The following is a 20,892-nucleotide window of genomic DNA, read 5'->3' on the forward strand; positions in this document are numbered from 1 at the left end:
TAAGAACTTCTTTTCTGTCCAAGCCCCCAAGATTTGGAATACATTGCCGCCAGAGGTGGTTCAAGCACCTTCTTTGAACGCCTTCAAGAGGCATCTGGATGTTTATCTTGCTGGGATCCTATGATCTCTGCTGACTTCGTGCCCCTGGGGCAGAGGACTGGACTTGATGATCTTCCAAGGTCCCTTCCAGCCCTAGTACCTGTGAAATCTATGAGTGTCCTGCCATGGCCTAGCCACACTCCCCTCAGCTCAGCTCTGTGGAAACAAGGGAGGGCTGCTGTAGCACCTCCCGCCATGTGTCTCCATTTCTAGAATGAAAAGGGAATGTCTGTCCATCTCCAAATCAGTTCAAGCTTTGCAGGTTAGATTAACCTGCAAAAATTGAATCAATTCCAGCTCAGACGATGTCTAACCCTAGCCTTAGTGAGCTGTAGTTGTAAATTAGAAAATGTTTTCAGGTATGTAAATGTATGAATTATTGCTGTTATGCGGAGAGAGAAAATTTGCACCAGCACTTTATGCTGTCTTTTACACCAGTGCTTCCCAAGGCTCTAGTTGCGAAAACTAGAAACTAGTTTTCACAACTAGAGGTTGCATTAATTCAGATTCCAAGGTAAAATAAGACACAAGTAAGATTTTGAATATCCCATTTGTAGATGAAGCTGAATGTCATAATTTGTTGTAACTCAGAATACATGGGGCTTCACATGTATTATTGGAATGCATGGCATACTTCTCTGTCTATTTAGACAGTTAAATAATTATTATAGTATGAATCTGTTTAATAATTCTTATAACTGGAATTTCAGATATAATTTATTTCCATTGTATCCTCTCTACATAGTAGAATCACAGTAGAAAATTCTGCAAAACATACAATTAAATATAACTTGTATTTGGTCTTTTTCAACTTACTGTATATTTTGTTTGTTTCTTTTTACTAGTATTATGTTTCAAACATAATATACTTAAAAAGTAAATAATAATAATAGAACAGAAAGGTCATGAAATATAAAATTATTATACTGTATATCTACCAGAATATGTGTTCTAGGTTCGTATCTGAATAGCTTAATACCATGAATAAGTGGTAGGGCATTTTACATTTTTGCAAATAACACTGTGCATATAAGAAATATGGAAACATGTGGTGATCCTTTTAAATTCAAAAAGGGGCTTTTGTCGTGCTCATGCATATTTTACATGGGACATTTTCCTTCTGAAATGGAAGGAAATGAGCTAGTAGCTTGCTGATTCACATTGCAACACTCTTTCCTTTCTAAAATGTTTTTTAATGGATAAAATACCTGCTTCAGGAAAAAACTCTGAAGTCAAAAGAGTAGGAATTTAGTTTCTTATTTATCTATCTTAATAGCAGGATTTCAAATGAAAGAATCAATCTGCCTTCTGGAGTGGTAGCTGCGCAAATAGCCCAAGTATTCAAGTGACCTAACGTAGCGTGATTATATGCATCGCAGATATTCTTTTAACCTCTAGAGGAGTATAACAGCTAAATGTGTCCGTTGTCACAGCTGCGCACTCATTCATTGATAAATATTTGCACATTTTAAAGCACCATTCTTATTCTAGATATCTAGAGCATTCATATTAATATATTAAAATCTGGTAGTGGAATAACAATATTCTATATGTGTGAGAGAACCTAACGCAAAAAACGCAAGTGTAAATAATTTCTATTAATAATACTAAAATTTCAGTAGAATTAACATTTGTTCCAAGAGACTTTCAGAGAAAGAAATAATATTTTCCTACAGAACCATTTTAATAGTTTCAAATTATACTGTAACGTCTGCTCTATATCTCTAGTTTAAGACTATTTTAATAATATTTATTACCATGTGACAAAAGTACATGCTGCACTGCATAGTCTTCTTTCCACAAAATTGTCATAATGTGCCCGGGGGAGAGAGGGGGGACCATTGTTTGGTTGTTTTTTTTGTTCAGTCTGAGGAAAAAGCCTCCCTCTTTCCGGGTACTTAGTGATGGGGGAAAATATAGCATTTCCTTTGAAAGCTGCCCCCTAAGTTTCTTTTTTGTCTTATATAGTGTGATCACATCATTTTGCCTTTAAAGAGAAAGGTTCTCAATAACTGCTAATCAGCAGTATTGTCTTCCTAAACATGTTGAGTTTACTGTAGTAACACTTTTAAACAAATCACAGAACTACGCTCGGTACTGTTTAACATAAGAGTGTTTTTGTTCAGTTGTGTTTTGCTTTTTGTCTCTGTGCAGTTACCAATTACAATAATGTGGTAGAAGCAAATTCAGATTCAGATGACGAAGACAAATTGCATATTGTGGAAGAAGAAAGTGTAACAGATGCAGCAGATTGCGATGCTAGTGTGCCAGAAGATGACTTGCCAACAGACCATACAGTATTACAAGAAAACAGTGAAAGAGAAGGGAGTACAAACAGTGGTTGGGAAGATGAAGGTATGTTTTCATTTTGATGCTAATTCTCTGAATAGAGAAGATAGAAGGAAAAACTTGTTCAATAAATTGTTTAATATACTTTATAAAACATTAACCTTGTGCTCTGTGCCATTTTAACCCATAAAGCTTGCATGGAAAGCAGGGTTACTTTAGTGATTATGGGAAAAACAGAATGGGTAAAACTCTAAGGTATTACGAGACCTCAAAATTATGCTGAAGCTTTTCTAATATTCCTATTCAAGAGGCAGGTAAAGCAGAACACTTTTTTTAATAGATCTTCTGTATTCTGTTATAGCTTCCTTTTGTGTTTTAAGTTTTGCCAAGTAGATTCCATAGTATGTTGGAAGCTGGAAGTCTGCAGACGCAGCATACCCAAGTATGTCTGGAAAAGAAATACCTCCCATAATTCTCTCTCAAGGCTTTTTGCATGGCAGGTATGTACTTACCATGATTGCCACTCAGCATGAGGACACACAACACATTTACCACAGTATAATTCACATTGGTTTGCACACCAGGATCCAGAGTGGATAGCCAAACAGCTATGCATAGCTGCCTGCTTTAGTCTGCAATTACTATATTTTCTTGCATATAACACACCCCCAATAAAACAAACCTTGTTTTTGAATGGTAGAATGTAGGAAATAAAAAAGATTTTTCCAGAGTCATGGCTGACTGTGTGAAAGAGTAAGTCCTAGAAGCATAGAGGGCGCATCCACATACTGCGCAGTTTGCAGCGCCACATACTGCACAGTCTGGTGTTCTCCACACTGCAAGGGTGTGCTGCCCGAGCGTGTGCTACGCTGGGTTTTTTCCCATGGGATTTATCAGCTGGATATTCAGGGGTCAAAAAAACCCATGGGGGAAAAAAACCCAGAGCAGTGAATGATCGGCCAGCACGCACTGCTAAAAAGCGGAGCTGGCCCACCCACCCTGGTGCAACAGAAATGCCATGGCTGGAACCCCGGGAGACCCCCAGGTCCCCAGGTAAGGCTGCTGGGGCCAGCACAGTGCTGGCCTCAGCCTCCCCTACCCCACCTGAGGTAACTTGCTGTGCACTTTGGTGCAGGTGTTCCCCAAAGACAAGAAGCAGCGGCGCAAGGTGCACTGCCACTACTTGTCCTTGGGGAATCAAATATTCATGCACATCTGGACGCACCCAAAGCATCCAGGAAGTGTGATATCTGGAACTTCCTGGCAGAAGCATACCAAGTTTATTGGCTACCCAAGACATGGGTGCAGGGGTATGCTAACCACTGTAGACTGGGGGACAGGGGACATGGGTGAGGAGAAGGGAAGGATTACCTTCTTAGGATACTGCTGTGACTGCCGCCACTGCCGTTGCAGCAGCATCTCCCCTCAGGCAGCAACAGCCCCATGGTCAGGCTCCCTGGGAGGCAACCCTGGTGTCCCATTCAGTCCCTCTTTCCTATACATACACATTGGGCACAGGGCTATGTCTTCTCTGGCAAAGGCTCCCAGGGAGAGTGGAGGTCTACCTCTAGAGGTGCCATGGCACCACGGGTGGTCCCACTACACCTATTCTGCTGCTCAGGCTACCCCAATATGTCCTTGTGCTCTCACCTGTACCACTTAATGGCAAGCACCTACCCCTTGAGGCTCTTACTCTTGCCTGTCTTAGACATGCTGCCCTTCAGGGCACCCCTCTGGGCCGTTATCCAGGAACTAGTCCCTGTCTTGGCACTCTGGGCTATAGCCTGGGCTGCATGTGCCAGGCCCTGATCCTGCACCTCAAGATGGCCAAATGCGTCTCTGGCTTCTGACATTCTCTCCCTCTCTGCCCTGGATCCTCAGTCCCACCTCACCATGCTGGGCCCTTAGATCATAGTCCCAAAAAGCATGGTGCTTCACTGGCATCCTCTGTGACAGTGCCCTCACTAGAGCACCTCTTCATAGCTTTCTCCTTCCCTTTAAGCTACTATGAACCTCACAGTAAACACTACAAACACCTTATTTATCTCCCTATATACTGCACCCTGTAGAGCTCCTTGTTGTGGGGATCTGGATCACTCTGTGCCTCTAGTCCCAGTATCAAACTATACATGCTCCTTTTCTCCTCCCCCTTCCAGCAGTGGCATACCAACGGGGGGGTGGTGGTGGGGAGTGGGGGGGGGGGCCATGCCCCTGGGCATCGGCCTTGGGGGAGAGAGCACCAGGTGGAGAGGCTGGGACGCCTCCCGTGTTCATTGTGTGGCCCGCCCAGCTGGTGGGTTGCGGGCTTGTTCTGCTGTTCCGGCCAGAAATTCCAGCTGGTGCCTCTCCCCCTGCGGGCAGTGTGCAGCGCTGGTAATTCCCCCATGGGCTTGCCAGGGGGCGGGAGGTGGGACCCTGCACAGACCGATTTGCCTCGGCCCCACACCCTGCTCGGATCATCCTGGGCGGGGGGCCACAAATGCAGGTGTTGGCCCCTGGGCTCCAGGGACTGTCAGTATGCCACTGCCTTCCATCACCCGACCCGGCTCCAGTGTTGCTAACTCTAATCAACAGCCGATGGGTCTCCTGCCTGCAGTCTGAAGGCTAGGTCCTGCATCTCATTTAGTTGTGCTGATTTTCTCTGCTAAGCTGCACTTGTTTGCTGGCAGTTTCGCTAGCAAGCAACAGGCATAATGCTGCCTACAATCTCCCTCTGCACTACTAGAATAAAAGGGGTTCGGGGTTCTCTGTTGCAGAACACCATTCTGCTTGCTCTACTCACCCCCCCACTACCTCCTAGGTACACTGCTTGGTGCTAGGCAGGGATGGCACAGGGCTGTCCCTGGTGTGGCAAAGACTTGCAGGGGGTGATTGCAGCCCCCCCTCACAGTTGGTGCCCCTTTCAACCCATCCTAGTTATGCTACTGCTTCCTGGTATGACAGACTGTTTCCTACAATGCCAAACTTCCTGGATATTCTGTTTTCAGGAGGGCTTTCCACATGGCTGAGCTACTCTTGCAAAGGGCAGTAACGAGATTATTATTTCTTTACTGGAAGCAGTTCTTCATATAAGTTCCTATAAATAAAATGTTGTTTCCACATCATGAGCCTCATCAAGATACTACCAGCAGCTCACTTCCTGCTTCGGCCACAAGCTACAGTGTTCAGCCAGTAGCTACAGCTGTGAGAAAGTTAGTGCAAGCTTTCACCCCTTCAGTTTGCTGAGCAGACACAAGCAGCAGCTATCTTGGCAGCTACATGGCATGTACAGTACCAGTTACTGCTCCTTTTCCAGTGAATAAAATAGGTTCCACACTTAAAACATGCATCCAAATTTTTGGAGGACAATTTTTGGGGGGAAAGGTGCATGTTATATATGAGGAAATACAGTATTATGCCTTATTACTGGCTGGCAGGGTAGCAAGCAATGACAGCCTATTCATCATATGCAAATGGTTACCCTGAGATAAGCTGCAAATAACTAATACTTACACCAGTTTAACTAGAAGCTGTGCAATTTTACCTCTGATTTTTCCCAGAGTAAGTCTGTGCTGGATTCAAGGGAGTTCCACCAATGCAAATAATTACAACATGTGTCTGTTCCATTGTAATACTGGTGTAAAGGCTGATAGCATTTCTGTATATGTGTTCAAGCCATCAAAGTCTGTCTGCTCTGTTGCATCTTCCTATTTTGCACCCAAACAGCAATGCTACCCAAAGTACCACTCAGGTGATACTGCTAAGTTGCTCTTGCTGCTTCTCTTGCAAAAGACAAAGCTGGAAAAAAAATGTCAGCTAAATGAAGAATAGGGGAAGAAAAGATAAAGCACAGAAATAACAAATATAATGGTGACGAAAAATCTACCTGTGTCTTTCTTTTGTTTACATCCAATGCTCCAAATCCTAGAAAGGTAGCAAAAGAAAGGGCAATCAAGGAGATGTTTAGGATTTGCTCCATTGAAAATACAAAGAACCCCATGTAACTGTCATCTTGCAATAGTAATACATTGAAGGGTCAGTGTTCAGTTCTCTTACCTATTTTTAATCAATTTTTGAATGACTATTTGTAGCACTGCATAGCTGATCTTTAGTGTTGAGTCTGGTATTGAGAGTCTTGGGAGAAGAGCTAATGTACATACTACATCATGGATTTATAATCAGTAAAATCGAAGCACTCAGAAAATAGACTAGACTGTGCTGCCAAATTTGATAAAATCACACAACATGCTTAAGTTTAGAGTCACATTTGGGAGATTATATACATACATATACATATATATATGTTCCAAATGTGACTCTAAACATAAGCATGTTGTGTGATTTTTATCAAATTTGGCAGCACAGCCTAGTCTATTTAATATCTACAGTATAACTTCATAAATCCAGCGTGCTTGGGACTGAGTGCCTGCCAGATATTTGAAAATGCCGAATTTTTGAAACCCAAGCAGCTGAGCGTGGACCGGGGTTGAGGGGGAAGCAGCGAATGGTCCTGGAGCAGTGGCTGCATGCACAATGGCAGCACGGGGTGGTGGATAGTGGCACCAGATGCTGTGTGCAATCTTCCCCTGCCACATCCGGAGGGGGCGGGCAGGGGAGAACAGTAGCTGGTCATGGAGCAGTGCCGGATTTTAGAGAATTCCGGATTTATGAGGTTATACTGTATATAGTCAGTATAAGGGGATCTGGTATGAGATAAATATACAATCCACTTATATTAACTATACATATATAGATCCACTTATATGAACTATGCTACACTTTGGCAGAAACTTCTATTTTGGTAAGATTCAGAATTCTAAACAAGGTGTGCTTTTTCAGAGTTTTATCAGTGTAATGGTACCTGCATTAACTGTACTTTTTAAAAATATACCACCAAACTTTTAAAATTCTTCTGATAAAATTGAGGTGTGGAATTAAATTGTACTGTAATCCTGGTATATTTGCAAGCATCAGTATGCAAGCCAGGTGGTCTGCCTTTTAAGCTTGCACCCTAAATAGCCCCAGATGAATTTGCATTAGACTCAAGTGCTAATTTAACTAAACATTGATTCCCACCCCTATTATAAATAACATCAAATAGTCATCAAATGGTTTCTCTACTTTCATCATTTTTAACATAGGATTTCTTTGCTGTTTTGACATTCAGTAGATTTAAACAATTTATATACTGTGTGTTTGTTAAAGACAAGTATTAACATTTAGTATGTAAAAATTATACATACTCTAAAGCATTCTTATAGTGGAGTGATTAATTTTCTTGACTTGTTAGTATTTTTTTAAAATAAGTGTTAGGTTTTAGCAATGGCTAAATCAGAAAAAGTGCATTTTAGAAATTTTGATTTGCTCTCCTAATATATGCTTACATTTTTTATGACATTCATAAAAAGAAAATTGTAAGGTCAAAAATATTTCACTTCTGGTTGTGCAGGGTGATTTCTAAGGAAAGAGTATTTGAATATATGCTGTTTTTCTTGACAGGAAAGGCAACAAAGTGGGTGAATGTATAACACTGATAATATCCCTCAAAGACTTATATAGAACTTTAAAATATCTATGTAATTTTAACAGCTTGTTTCATCATTAAAACTGTACTGGAAGTTGTTGTACTTGCTTGTAACCAAAGTACTTTATGGTTTTGATATGATTGATATGTTCAGAAAAGCAACACAAGTAGGTGTAAAAAAAATTTTACATTTCATTATCAGATCAGTTTCCTTCCGTTTCTAGCCATTCTAACTGAACTTCTAAAAGACCTTTAGAACAGGTGTCTCAAATATAAGGTATATATCTCAAGAGGTTTAACTGAAACACACATACAAGCTGAAAAACTGAACCACAGATATCCTGCACAAGGTGATGGCAGTGTTCCAACACTGACGTGTATTGTGATTCTATAAGGTATCTACAATATTATATAGATTTCAGTTTAAAAATTACACGGGTATAATGTGAAACTTTCCAAGGAGAAATATAGACTTGCTAAATAAACACAGAATCAATTTCCAAATTTAAATATATAGGAATGTATAGATCTTAGAACAAGAGCAAGATACTTTTTACCTCTCTACATTCAAAAAAATTGTTCAATCAGTTGAGTAATCCAAATGCATTTAAAATTAGTCTTTATTCATTTTTATATTTGTGAGACTCAAAAACAAATTATGTATAAAATGGTATTTGACAAGTAGCTAATCTATAACATGGTGTAATGGCTTTTGGCATTTAAAGGATAATTCTGAAAATCAACAAAATATTCAAGCTAATAAATATTTAAAACTAAAATGAGAAATTCACCCTGCAGAAAAGAGCCCAGGCAGCACCTTATGCACCATTGAAACTCTACTTTAACAGCTTAAATAGGACTTAAATGATGCTGGAGCCTTATGTAGATATTCTGTATTGTGACATTCACCCAGAATGTGCACTGAGCAACTGCATGCCATTAAAAACTCGATTTCTTAATTTTACTGGTCTGATGCATCTCAAACTATTTTCTTTATTTCATATAATCATATAAAATAGGGATGGGAGGAACCTCAAAAGGTTACCTACTCCATTCCTCTGCCCTAAGATAGTCTCACCTATATGTAAATCACTACTTACAGATATTTTTCTATCCTGTTCTTAAAAGTCATAACCTCCCAAAGTAATTTCTTCCAGTGCGTAACCATCCTTACAATTAACTTTTTTTTCTAATGTCTAACCCATAGCTATCCAACTTCTAAGTGACCAGGGGCTGCATGCTGCAGCAGTGGGAGTCGCAGGCTTCTGCACGGGTGCCCCCTCCTCTTGTATCACACACCCCTGCTGAAGCATGCACCTGCTCAGGCACCCTGCCCCCACTGCTGCAACGACCCAACATGGACACTTTCCCTCCACCATCGTACTGTGCACTCATGTGAGTGCCCCACTGCTGCAGCATGTGCACCCTCCAACCACTGTACCGTGCACAGTCCCAGCCTCACCTTAACAGCACTGTGCCATGTCACATTGTCCCTTGGGGCCGGCACAGAACACAAACTGGGGCGAGGGAGCAGGAACCTGGAGACTTTGGCTGCAGCCTGAATGATAGGGGAGTTAGGACTGAGTGGGAGCCTGGAGGCTACAACTTAACCCCTTGCAGGCTGTATGCAGCCTGTGCCTGACCTAACCTATATTTCCCTTGTTGCATTTTAAGCCCAGTACTACTTGTCCTATCCACAGTGAACATAAAAACCAGTTTATAACCTTCCTCTTTTCACTGATCTTTACATCAGTAGCTTTCAGTTGAGGAGCCATGAAACCCCCACGGGGTACCACAACTCAGGCGTTGCCACTGCTGTGGAAGCCAGATGAAACCCCCTCACATACTCCTGCTGCATTATAGCCCTGTCATTAGGCTAAAAGAGGCAGGAGTTGCCTCAAGCTCTTCCTTTTCTGGCCCCTCCCAAACTTCTCCAAGAAACAGAGGACAGCAGGACAATTCCATCCCTGTGCTTCTGTTTCTGGGAAGAGAATGGAGGAAGCTGGACCAGGAAGGGCTGCACAACATGAGACAGCTCCTTCCTACTGTAGGCAGATCACAAAGCCGTAATATAGCAGTAGTGTGTACGAGGCAGTTTTATGTGAAAGTAGCAGCACCTGATTGAGGAGCAGTGAGATAAATTAAGGCAGTGCCAATGTTAGTTCTCAACCACTAATGCCGCCATATTTAAGTAATGGAAGGTTGTTCTGACTCTGGAAAGATTGAGAACCGCTGCTTTTCATATTTTAGATTACTATTATAGTTCTCTGCAATCTTCTTCTCCATAGGCTAATGAAACCTAATTCCTGAAACCTTTTGTCATAGGTCATAACTTTTTGTTGCAGTTCTCTGGGCACTCTCCAGACAGTTCACAAACGCATATCAAGTATGGTATACAAAACTGGGTACAGTAGTCTAGCTGAGCGCTCTTACCAGTGCCAAGTCATCAGCAGCAATCCCTCACAGTTGAGCATGATCACTCCAGGGGTCAATTAAAGAGTTGTAGATAAGTCCTTTGATGGCTAAGAATGCTAATCCTAGAACCACAGACTCTGGCAGGTGCCACAGGTGGTGGTTAAAGAGAGGGTCAAACTGCAGATTTCTCAGTCTTGTTTCCTTTGCTTCCGTTTCTGCCATTTGTCTGCCTCTGGGGCAAGACCGTTTTCCTCAAAGTAAGATGTACTTTCCCTCACAAGGTGTTGCCATGTTGCCCTGTCCCGAGCTAGTTTTTCCCGGTTTGTGATGTCACTGTCACACTTCTTAATGTTTGCCTTGAGGGTGTCCTTGAATTATTTCCTTTGGCCCCTGTGTGTCCTTTGTCCTAGGCTGACTTGGGAATATAGCAGCTGTATTGATAAATGTACATCAGGCATGCGCCCACAATGCCATGTCCACCACAGCTGATGCTGAATAATCAACACTTCCATAATGGTGGTGTCCGCATTAATAAGGACACTGGAATTTGTGTGACAATCCTCCTAATTTGATGCCAAGGATTTTCTAGAGGTAGTTCTGGTGAAGGTATTGCAGGCTTTTCAGGTGGTCCCTGTAGGTCATCCAAACTTCACAGCTGTAGAGAAGAGTTGGGATTACTATAATAGGAGCTTTGTTCAAGTCCTGATATTATGATTATTGAACACACGATGATATAATCTTCTGAAAGCACAGCTGGCACATCAGATCCTATACTGGATCTCCTCATCAATGTTGGTCTTCTTTGAGAGATGGGTGCTGAGATATGCAAAGTGTTCAACATTCTCTAGCTCCCGTCTGTCAATGAAGATCTTTGCCAGGGAGTTAACTGGCCCAGAGCAGGCTGGTGGTGCACCTTTGGTTTTTTTTTATAATAAGGGCCAGTCCCAGGCACTGGTTTGCTTGAGGGAAGAAGTTAAGGGCCATTTGTAGGTCCTCTTCAGTTTGTGCAATGACAGCACAATCATCAGCATATTGAAGTTCCACAATTGAGGCTGATGTAACTTTGGTTTTGGCACAGAGACAAGAAATATTGAAAAGGTTCCCATCCATCCTGTACTTGATGTTGATGCCATGTGGCAGATGGTCATGGATGAACATCTTGATGACCACAAGAAAGGTGGAAAACAGAAATGGTGTGATCACGCAGCCCTGCTTGGTGCCAGTTTGAATGGCAAAGGGATCTGTAGTGGAGCCACTGCAAGGATGGAGGCAGTCATCTGGTGATGAAGGAGTCTTAGGATGGTGGTAAATTTCCCTGGGCAGCCAAACTTCAATAAGATCTTCCGTAGAGCCTCATGGTTAACAGAGTCGAAGGCTTTGGTCAAATCAGTAAAGAAAATATACAGTCCTGCTGTTGTTCTCAGCATTTTTCCTAGATAAACCAAGTAGAGTAGAAAGATTACTGCGGGTGTCATACATGATACTATTGTTTACATATTTCATTATGGTGTTAACTGAAAGAAAAAAAAAGAACCAGCAGCAATATGGTATTGTTGGCCCTAGTTCAGTTTATGATCTTCTGTATAATCCCCCCTTCAGGTTCTTTTCTGGCTAGTTACGTTTTCCCAATTTTGCTTATTTCTATATGTATTGAATTTTATTCCATTTATTTGATTTAAGATAGGCTTTTTCCCTGTACCCCTTACACTGGCATCTTATATCAGGATACTGAAAATAATTTTAAGTATGCAACTTCCATTAATTTCAGCAGGATTTGGACACCTAAATACTTTTGATGATCTGGGCCTTAGTAATTTTTAAGTTAAAAATAAGCATGATGACTAATCTCAGTCAAATTAAGCTTCTCGTCATTCTCCACCTCCCAACTTCCTCACCGCAAAGGGAAGAACTTAGGTGTGGCTTGAGTCTTTAAAAAAATATAAGTAAAACTGATAAAACAGATGATAAGCTGTATATTGCTATTCAGGAAATCCAGATTGAAGAAGTGAGTTTTGTGTTTTGAGAGAAGGTGTTATAGTTTGTTAATTTTAGTTCCTTCAGGAGTATATTGTAGAGTCTTTTGAGCTAGTCCCCAAGAATTGCCTGAGATGTAATTGCATGTAGTTGTAAGCTTCATTCCAGAGGCATGCAATTCCATTGTTTTCTAAGGTGCATACCTATTAAAGGTGGTCCAAGTACTAAAACAAAACATCCTGTTACCAAGTCAGGACTGTATCTGTAGCCCTACAAATGAAAACTGAGACTTTAAACTTGAACAGATATTTTATAGACAGATAATGGGACTAGAGAAGTACATAGATGTGTGCTTTCAGTAGCCTGTGTTGCTAAGTATGCTGGACCATTTTGCAGTAGTTATATCCTTTCAAGCTTAGAAAGTGTGGTATAATTCAGGGCAAATTATCACTAACAAAGACAGGCCATAGCCAGAGATGATAGTTCTGTGATTCTGCCACCTGTCTTTGTTACATGCAAGTCCAGAATGAGAAAGGTGCTTGTGGCAGAGCACAGGGTGTCTCTGCCACTTTAAGGCCCTGGAGCTGGCAGCCTCCAGGTGCCTGATTAGGGCAGCCATTTTGAGGCCTAGGCTGCCTATATAAACAAGGCAGTTTGGCTGCAGGAGCTCAGGCAGCAACATTGCCTGGCCGTAGGGCTGCTGTGAATGACCCGGAGGTAAGGGGGAGCTGCAAGGGGTTGGCAGGAGGCTCCTGGTCCTGGGCATGACCTGAAACTGCACCCTGCCGGGAGTGGGTGGTCTGGTGGGGCTCTCAGCGGCACGGGGGCCCCCAGGAAATGCCAGGCCAGTTATCACCCCGGTGAATGGTGGGTCGGGGCACCTTAACCCCTAGCTCCCACCACCACCGAGTGGGTTACCCATGTGTTTGTTGGGGGGCCTAGATGGGCCAGTGTTGTGAGGGGCCCAGAGAGGGTGGACCCCGAGAGTGGGAGTGATGTGGGCGTGGTGCTGCGGTTGCCCCCGAGAGGACGGGGAGTAGTGGCACAGTGAGGCCCAGTGACAGAGTGAGCGGCTAGAGAAACCCAGCCCGAAGGGGAGAGTACCCTCGACTGGCCCAAGCTGGGGCCAGGACTATGGTAGTCAAAAGGGCCGGGGGCCCACCGCGAGGGACGCCCAAGAGCCGGGGGCCTGGGGTCCTGACTGGCCTGGAGGTGGGCCAGGGCAGGAGGCCGAAGGTTCTGGGGGAATCACACCCGAGAGGGGAAGATAGCTTCGGGGGGGCGAGGTAGCCCGGATGATGGCGGAGTGGCCGCCTGATCGGAAGGATCATAGAGGGGTCCTGTTAGGACGATTCTGGGGCCCAGTATGGGGCCGGTGATTAGGAACACCATGATGCCATCTGCGAGGCTTGGGCTGCAGTATTAGGGGAGGTCGGAGCTGCAGAGCGCCCCTGGCATCAGGGCACTACAATGGGTAGCCTCCCGTTTAATTGACATCGACATATGAATTAATTAGCATCAAAGGTGTGGCGGGCGAGATAAGTGGGCGGTTGCCCAGAGACAGGTGGGCGGGCCACGAAGAGCTCGGCCCTGAGTAGGCCTCCTGTCACGGTGACAGGCGGGCGGGCCACAGAGCTCGGCCCCAGGAGGCTCCCTGTCACAGTGCTTATAAAGAGTATTAATGTACACACTGGGTGCATCTTCACATGCAGTTAATTGAAGAAGTGAGTTTTGTGTTGCACTTCCACACACATGTCTACAAGTGTACCCCCATCAGAAGCAAATTGCTCATGACAAGAGCAGTCCAGTCCAGGGCTGCTCCTGCCCTGCTCTGCCCTCCTGCAGCAGCCAGGAGGAGCTCCAGACTCCGCAGATGTCAGCCCTGGAGGCTGGAAGGAGCACGGGGGCCAGTTCCAATCTCCGCCAGGTGGGAAGAGCTGTGCCGACTGCGGGGGTAGCTGTCTTCCCTGCCACGTAGAGATCAGAACTAGTCCTGGTCTCCATGTGGCGAAGACAGCCATGCCATCTGCAGGGGCAGTTGTCTTTCCAGCCATGTGGGGATTGAGACAGATTCCAATATGGCTGGGAGAGCTGGGCCAGCTGTAGGAGGAGCTGTCTGCCCACCACATGGGGATTGGGTTGGGTCTCACATGGAGATCAGCTGCCTGGGCTAACCAGGAGCAAATTGCTCCTGCTCAGTATCTACACATGCTCTACAGTGCATTAGCTAATGCACTATTTATCTAGTGCCTATATATGCTGGTACTAGCAAACAACACATTAGATTAATTTAAGGCACATTAAATCCCGTTCACGTGTAGATGGTGACGCTTAACTGCACATTAGATTAGTCTAATGCTTAATAAAGTGTCTTGTGTAGTTGTGCCCACTGTGTTAATTATCTGTATAATGTATGCACTACCACTGGAAGCAGCACTGTAGCAGACAGCTTTTTGAAGAGCTGACCAGTAGCAAAGAATTGGTGGAGGATGTGAAGGTTATGGGCAAGTTTGGAAAAGCAATCATGATATGATAGAATTCCAGATCCTGAGACAAGGAGGGCATGAGGTCAGCAAAACTAGGTTGCTAGATTTCAAAATGGTGGATTTCAGCTGACTCAAGGAATTGATAGGTATGGTGCCATGGGAAGACATATTGAAGGATAAAGGCACCCAGGAGTGCTTGAAACTTGTAAAGGGCACAATATTGGGAGCCCAGCAAGAAACTGAATAATGACATGAGACCAATATAGCTGCACAAGGAGCTTCTAGGATGCCTCAAACGCTAAAGGAAAGCATACAGGTAATGTAAAAATGGGCAGGTCACCAGGAAGCAAGCCATAAAATAGCAAGAACCTGCAGGGACAAAATCAGGAAGGAAAAGATAAAGATATTGATATCGACTGCACCTGATTAAGGAAGTTAAAAGCAACAAATATAAATATGCTGGCCAGCAGAGAGAAACCAAGGAAACTGTGGGTCCACTGTTAAATAGCCAGGAGAAACTCCTAACAGAAGATGCAAAGAAGGCAAAGCTACTCAACAGCTACTTTGCCTCTGTCTCCACAAAAGAGTTAAGCTGCAATGAGACAGGTATTAACCATTTTTTGGATATAGAAAGGGACAAGTGGATGGATAAAGTGACATAAGGGACTGTGAGAGAGCTTTTGATGGGTCTGAATGAATTCAAGTCACCAGGTTCTGATTAATTTTTGAACTATTGAATGTACTGGCAGAATCCATTTGGAGGCGAAAGCTTCTGGAGGACAACGGGCTGATTACAAGCAACTAGCATAGATTTACTAAGAACACATTGTGTCAAACAAACTTAATCTTCTTTGACAAAGTAACTACATGGGTAGATGAAGGGAGTGCTGTGAATATAGTGTATCTAGACTTCAGCAAGGCCTTTGACAGGGTTCCACATGACCTTCTCATAAACAAATTGGAAAAATGTGGGATGGACAAAACTACTATAAGGTGGATAGATACATGGCTCAGTAGCTGCAAGCAAACGGTAAAGGGATGTTAGAATGGCAGGAAGTTTTGAGTGGAGTCCCACAGGGCTCTTTCTGGGCCCAGTGCCATTCAACCTGTGTATTAATGACTTGGATGCTGGAATAGAGAGCGTCTTGAGCAAATTTGTAGATGACAGAATTGGGAAGGAGTGCAAATGCACTGGAAGACAGGATCACAATTTGGAAGGATCTTGGCAGTTTGGAAAGTTGGGTTGGACTGACAAATACACGTCACACCTCAGGAAGAATATTAAAAAGCACACATACAAAATGGGTGACACCTGGCTGAATGGCAGCGCTATGGAGGATATGAGAGTCTTGGCAGACCACAAACTCAGCATGAGTCTACAGTGCAATACAGCCACACAAAAAGGCTAAAACAGTTTTGGGGTGCATCAGTTTTGGGCAGCTAAAACAGTTTTGGGCAGGATTAGGAGCAAGACACAGGAAGTCATTGATCCTCTTTCCTCAGGATTGGTTAGGCCTCATCTGGAGTATTGTGTATAGTTTTGGGCTCCAGTTTTTTAAAAGGACATGGAGAAGTTAGAGAGGGTCCAGAGGCAGACAACATGAATAATAAAGGGCTTGAAAGACCAGAAATATGAGGTGAGGTTAAAGGAAATAAACACCTTTTCCACAAATTGAACATGCCTAAGAGGGTACATGATAGCAAGTATCTGGAGGGCTGCCATAAAGCTAAGGGAAAATGTCTTTTCTCTCTAGCTCCAGGGAGCAGGATGAGGACCAATGGCTTGAAACTGCAGCAAAATACATTTAGGTTAGATAACAGGAAAAACTTTGTCACTGTTAGAACAGTCATCTTCTTCTTATGTCCTGTCTGAGATTGTTGATGACGGGTATCTAGCAGAATTCACAGATTCGTTACTTTAAATATGGTGATTTAAATTACTGTAGGCATTCGGCTACATGGATATTTCTACCTCTTCAGCAGATTTAATGGTCATAATGGAGAGATCTCACTAGCTCTTTTTTATAGGGAAAACACCACTGTTTTATGTATTACAGGTTAATTTTTAGTACCCCATAATGTCTTTCAGGGTTATACAGCATGATTTCAGCCTTCAGGAAGGTTCTGAGCAGCAGACCAGGTCTTAGGTATCAAAAAGCCAAAGGCTGAAGCACTTAACCATCATCACTGATGGATTATATCAGGCTTCATTCCGTTAACATAAGACTTTCCAAGCAGTGGTCAAAATTAGAACTGGATTAAACATTACAATCTCCCTTCAAATACATATCTTGTTTCTGGATATATTTACAGGCATACAGTCAAATTTGTTGGGTCTGTACATTAATCAGATTTTAGCTATGATCTCTGCTATTAGGGTAGGTAGAAATAGCAGGCTTTCTCCTTCTTTGACCTCTTAGCTGGGAATGAAGGGTATGTCTGGATCATAGCCCTGGTGTGTCTGGGAACCACTCCTAAAGCATCTCCCACAATCACTCTCAAGCATGTCAGAGATTGGGGACTGCCCACATCAGGTACTTTGAAGCTGAGTGCTCGGGTTTGGCAGGAGCAGCTGTGTGGAGCACGCTTGGAGTATTCTTTCCTAGACACATCGGGGAAGTAGTGCAGATGTACACAGAAAGTAGTCATAGAATTCCTCAGTGTATAGCTAAAGCTGATATTGGCTCTTCAATATTTTAAAAAGTATACTGTCCTTGTTTCTTATTATCCTTTCTAAATTATGGATTCTAACAATTGCTATTGTTAGGTATACGTAGATATCTTCTGGAAGTGATATAGGACCTTTTTATTTGAATAGGCTTTTAGCAGATGGGGTTAAATTTTGAACTATTGTTTGGGGAGTGTGTTCTATTACAGTCTGTTCTATTTTAATGTTTTTATCTGCTTTTAAAGTATATTTTGTTTTTATTGTAAGCTGCCCTGAGCCTTTTTTGTGGAGAATGTCGTATAAATCAAATAAATAAATAAATATTTTTAATGTGGTTATGGCACTACACTTTACTTAAATTCTATATATAAAGGGCTTAGTTCATCTGTCTGTGTGTCTGTCCATAACACTTTTGGGGGGGGGGCATGGCTCCTGGCAGGGCGTGGCTCCAGCCAGTGTTGCATCAAGAATGCCCATCAAAAATGATGGCGCGGGGCTGGACGTGGGGAGGGGAGGGTGCCACAGGACCGGACGCGAGTGGGGAGCGTGGTGGCAGCAACCACTGTGTGCAAGCTTCCCCTTCCCCTCCCCCCCTGCCTCCCCCATGGATGGTGGGTGGCAACTCTCTGTCCCGCCCCTCCCCCCTGCCCCTTCCCATCATTCTTGACAGGCAATTTGCTAGTACGTGTATAAGAGTTTAAGACTTGCCATTCCAAATCAGATGAGTAGTTCATGTAGGCTAGCATCCTGTATCTGATAGGTGTAAATACTCAGTGTCTTGTAGGAATATGCTAGAGTCCCAAGAATGGAATGTGGAATAATCTATGTAATCCCTCAGGTGGTTTATGCTCTGGAGTCATGGACAGATCTAGGATTTTGAAAAAAGGGTTGCAGGTGATATGGCGCATCAGCACAACACATTTTTATCCTATTAAAAGAAACTAGAATCTATATTAATATGCTAGGGATGTATTATTCAGTTTGAACCAAGTGAAAACAAATATAACTGAATCTGATGGGGGCTGACTGCCAGGTCCAGGGTGGGGTAGGCACCTGGTGCCTGAGTGAGACTACAGCCATTACCCCACAGCCTGTCCATAAACTGAACTGCTCCCTCTACCCCTACACATGAGTCCCATAGACACTCCACTATGTCTCCTAAGTGGGGCTCACTTCCTTCTATGCATTGCTAACCTGTCTAGACATGAGTTTCTTCAGTAAGTTGAAACTCAAAAAGGAATCCTACAAAAAGTCGAAATTTGGTCATAGAACCAGGGAAGCATAAAAGAGTGTCACACAGGTATGTCAGGAAGAAATTAGGAAGGCCAAAGCACTATTTGATATGCAACTGGCAAGGGACATAAAAGGCAATAAAAATGGATTCTACAAGTATGGCAAAAGTAAAATAAAGACCCAGGAAGCTATAGTTTCTTTACAGAATGCAGAAGATTAGCTACCAATGATGCAGAGAAGGCTAAAGTATTTAATGCCTTTTTTAAATTTCAGTCTTTAGAAATAGGAGCAGCTACCAGATGACAAGCACAACTGGCAACAAAGTAGTAGCAATGCATAGAGGGCACGGGGTGCATGTGCACCCCCTGAGAGTGCCAGTACACCCCCCCCCCACCTGCTGCACCTGCTGCTTAGGTGATGGGCAGGCGGGAGCACCGGTGCCCCCCTGCAAGCACTCCCAGAAGCAGCTACAGTGATCAGAGCAATTGGCCATTGTGGGATCGCCCATGGGGGGGACTCCCCTCCACCCTCAGTTGGTGGGACTGGTCATCGGGGGGGGAGATGTGCCCTACTTGACTAAGGCAGCACCAGTCGCCCATGCAACAAAGACAGGGGAGGAATCAAACAGCCTAGACCAGTGATGCCCAAGCTTTTGTCTCTGTAGGACAGATGAGTGGCAAAGGGCTCGTTGCATGGCCTGAGAGGGCCCTGCAATGCCTTGGCTGCTCCCCCACTCCAAGATCTGACCCTGGAGTCTGGTACCACCTGCTCCCATCCTATCAGGAACCCTAGTAGGCAGCCTGGGCTGGGCTGGGCCAGCACCCTTTTGGGAACACATGTAAAAATGTCCATGTTGCCTGTCTTTAGGACTGGGAATGAGGAGGATATGGGGAATGACAGAACAGTGAACCTAACCTTGATACCTGAAAAGATTATGGAACAAGTCTTCCAGGAGTCTGTTGTGAAGCAGCTAGAGGAGAACACAATAATCAGGAACAGCCCGTACAAATTCACCAAGAAGGTGAATGATAAGGAAATCAGGCTTTATGGAAAAGCAGTGGATATGTGCTATACCTTGATTTTAGCAAGGCTTTTGGCATGGTGTCTCATGGCATTTTCATTAACAAGCTAAAGAAATAAAGACTAAAGATGGAGACATAACTGGTTGGATCATCATGCTCAATAAGTAGTCATAAATGGCTCAATGTTCAGTTGAGAGGAGTTATCAAGTGGGATTTTTCAAATATTCGTCCTAGGTCTGTTATTGTTCAATATTTTTATTAATGATGTGGCGCACAGGATTGAGTGTACATTCAACAGATCTACAGATGACATCAAGTTGGATGGAGCTACATATACTTTGGAGGGTAGAGGTATCCAGAATGACCTGGATAAACAGGAGATATGGTCCATAATCAACCAAGTGAAATTCAGCAATGACAGGTGCTAAGTTCAGCTGTTTGTGACACTCAGGAGTCCCTTTCCTTCATCCCTCCAGGACCCCTCCCAAAGAGTTCTCTTCACGCTTCACAGCCCCTGACCATAGGGCTCTAGCTGTCTTCCCTGCCCCCCACCACTGCTGCCCCCTCCACCCATGGCCATACGGCCTCCATTGCCCTCCATTCTCAATGTACAGAAACAAACAAGGTTGCAAGAGGATTACTCCAGTTCCCACTCACCCACCTCAGCAGTACCCCTCCCCAGAAAGCGCAACCCCTCTGGGTCCACCCTTGCCAGTTTTATGCTGCCCTTGTGCCACTGGTTCAACTTCTGTCATCTGCTGCAATGAATAAGCCAGGGAAGGGCCACTGCAGTAACTTACCTTTTTGCCTCTCCTTTGCCACCTTGCAACTAACTCCCTCCTGCTTTTGACTGCTGCACCATTGTACCTCCCAGCCTACTTTTAGCCCTGTCCTCCCCACCCTGTCTCTGATTTGTTGTGGGTTTTAATCCCCTAAGAAAAAGGCTACACAGTACAGGTTCTCAGGTAGCAACTCACTTTTACTGATGAAACATTAATGGGAATAGATCTCAGACAGAGTAATTTTAGAAGAAAAGCAAGCTTTATTAGAAGAAGTTTAAAAGTTGTTAACACCTATGGAATGAAGAGATTAGCAGAAATCAAATAGATCAAGGCTGTCCAGCTTCCAGACAGACAGGAAATACAGATCCTAGAGCTAGATACATGTGGCAGATAGGCACCCCCTGGCTTCTGCCCACTGCAT

At 43.7% G+C, this 20,892-nt stretch overlaps 1 protein-coding gene across 1 annotated transcript in view; it reads left to right on the forward strand.

Annotated features, from left to right (window-relative positions):
• The window catches only part of ZEB1 (zinc finger E-box binding homeobox 1), a 245,785-nt gene that overhangs the window by 179,663 nt on the left and 45,230 nt on the right, over positions 1–20,892 (forward strand). Inside the window, exon 2 of the mRNA XM_014609062.3 lies at positions 2,254–2,454. Within this exon, the coding sequence (XP_014464548.1) occupies positions 2,254–2,454 (201 nt within the window). The remainder of the gene's footprint in view (positions 1–2,253; positions 2,455–20,892) is intronic.

This window comes from Alligator mississippiensis, chromosome 5 (assembly GCF_030867095.1).
Source record: "Alligator mississippiensis isolate rAllMis1 chromosome 5, rAllMis1, whole genome shotgun sequence".
Lineage (NCBI taxonomy): Eukaryota > Metazoa > Chordata > Crocodylia > Alligatoridae > Alligator > Alligator mississippiensis.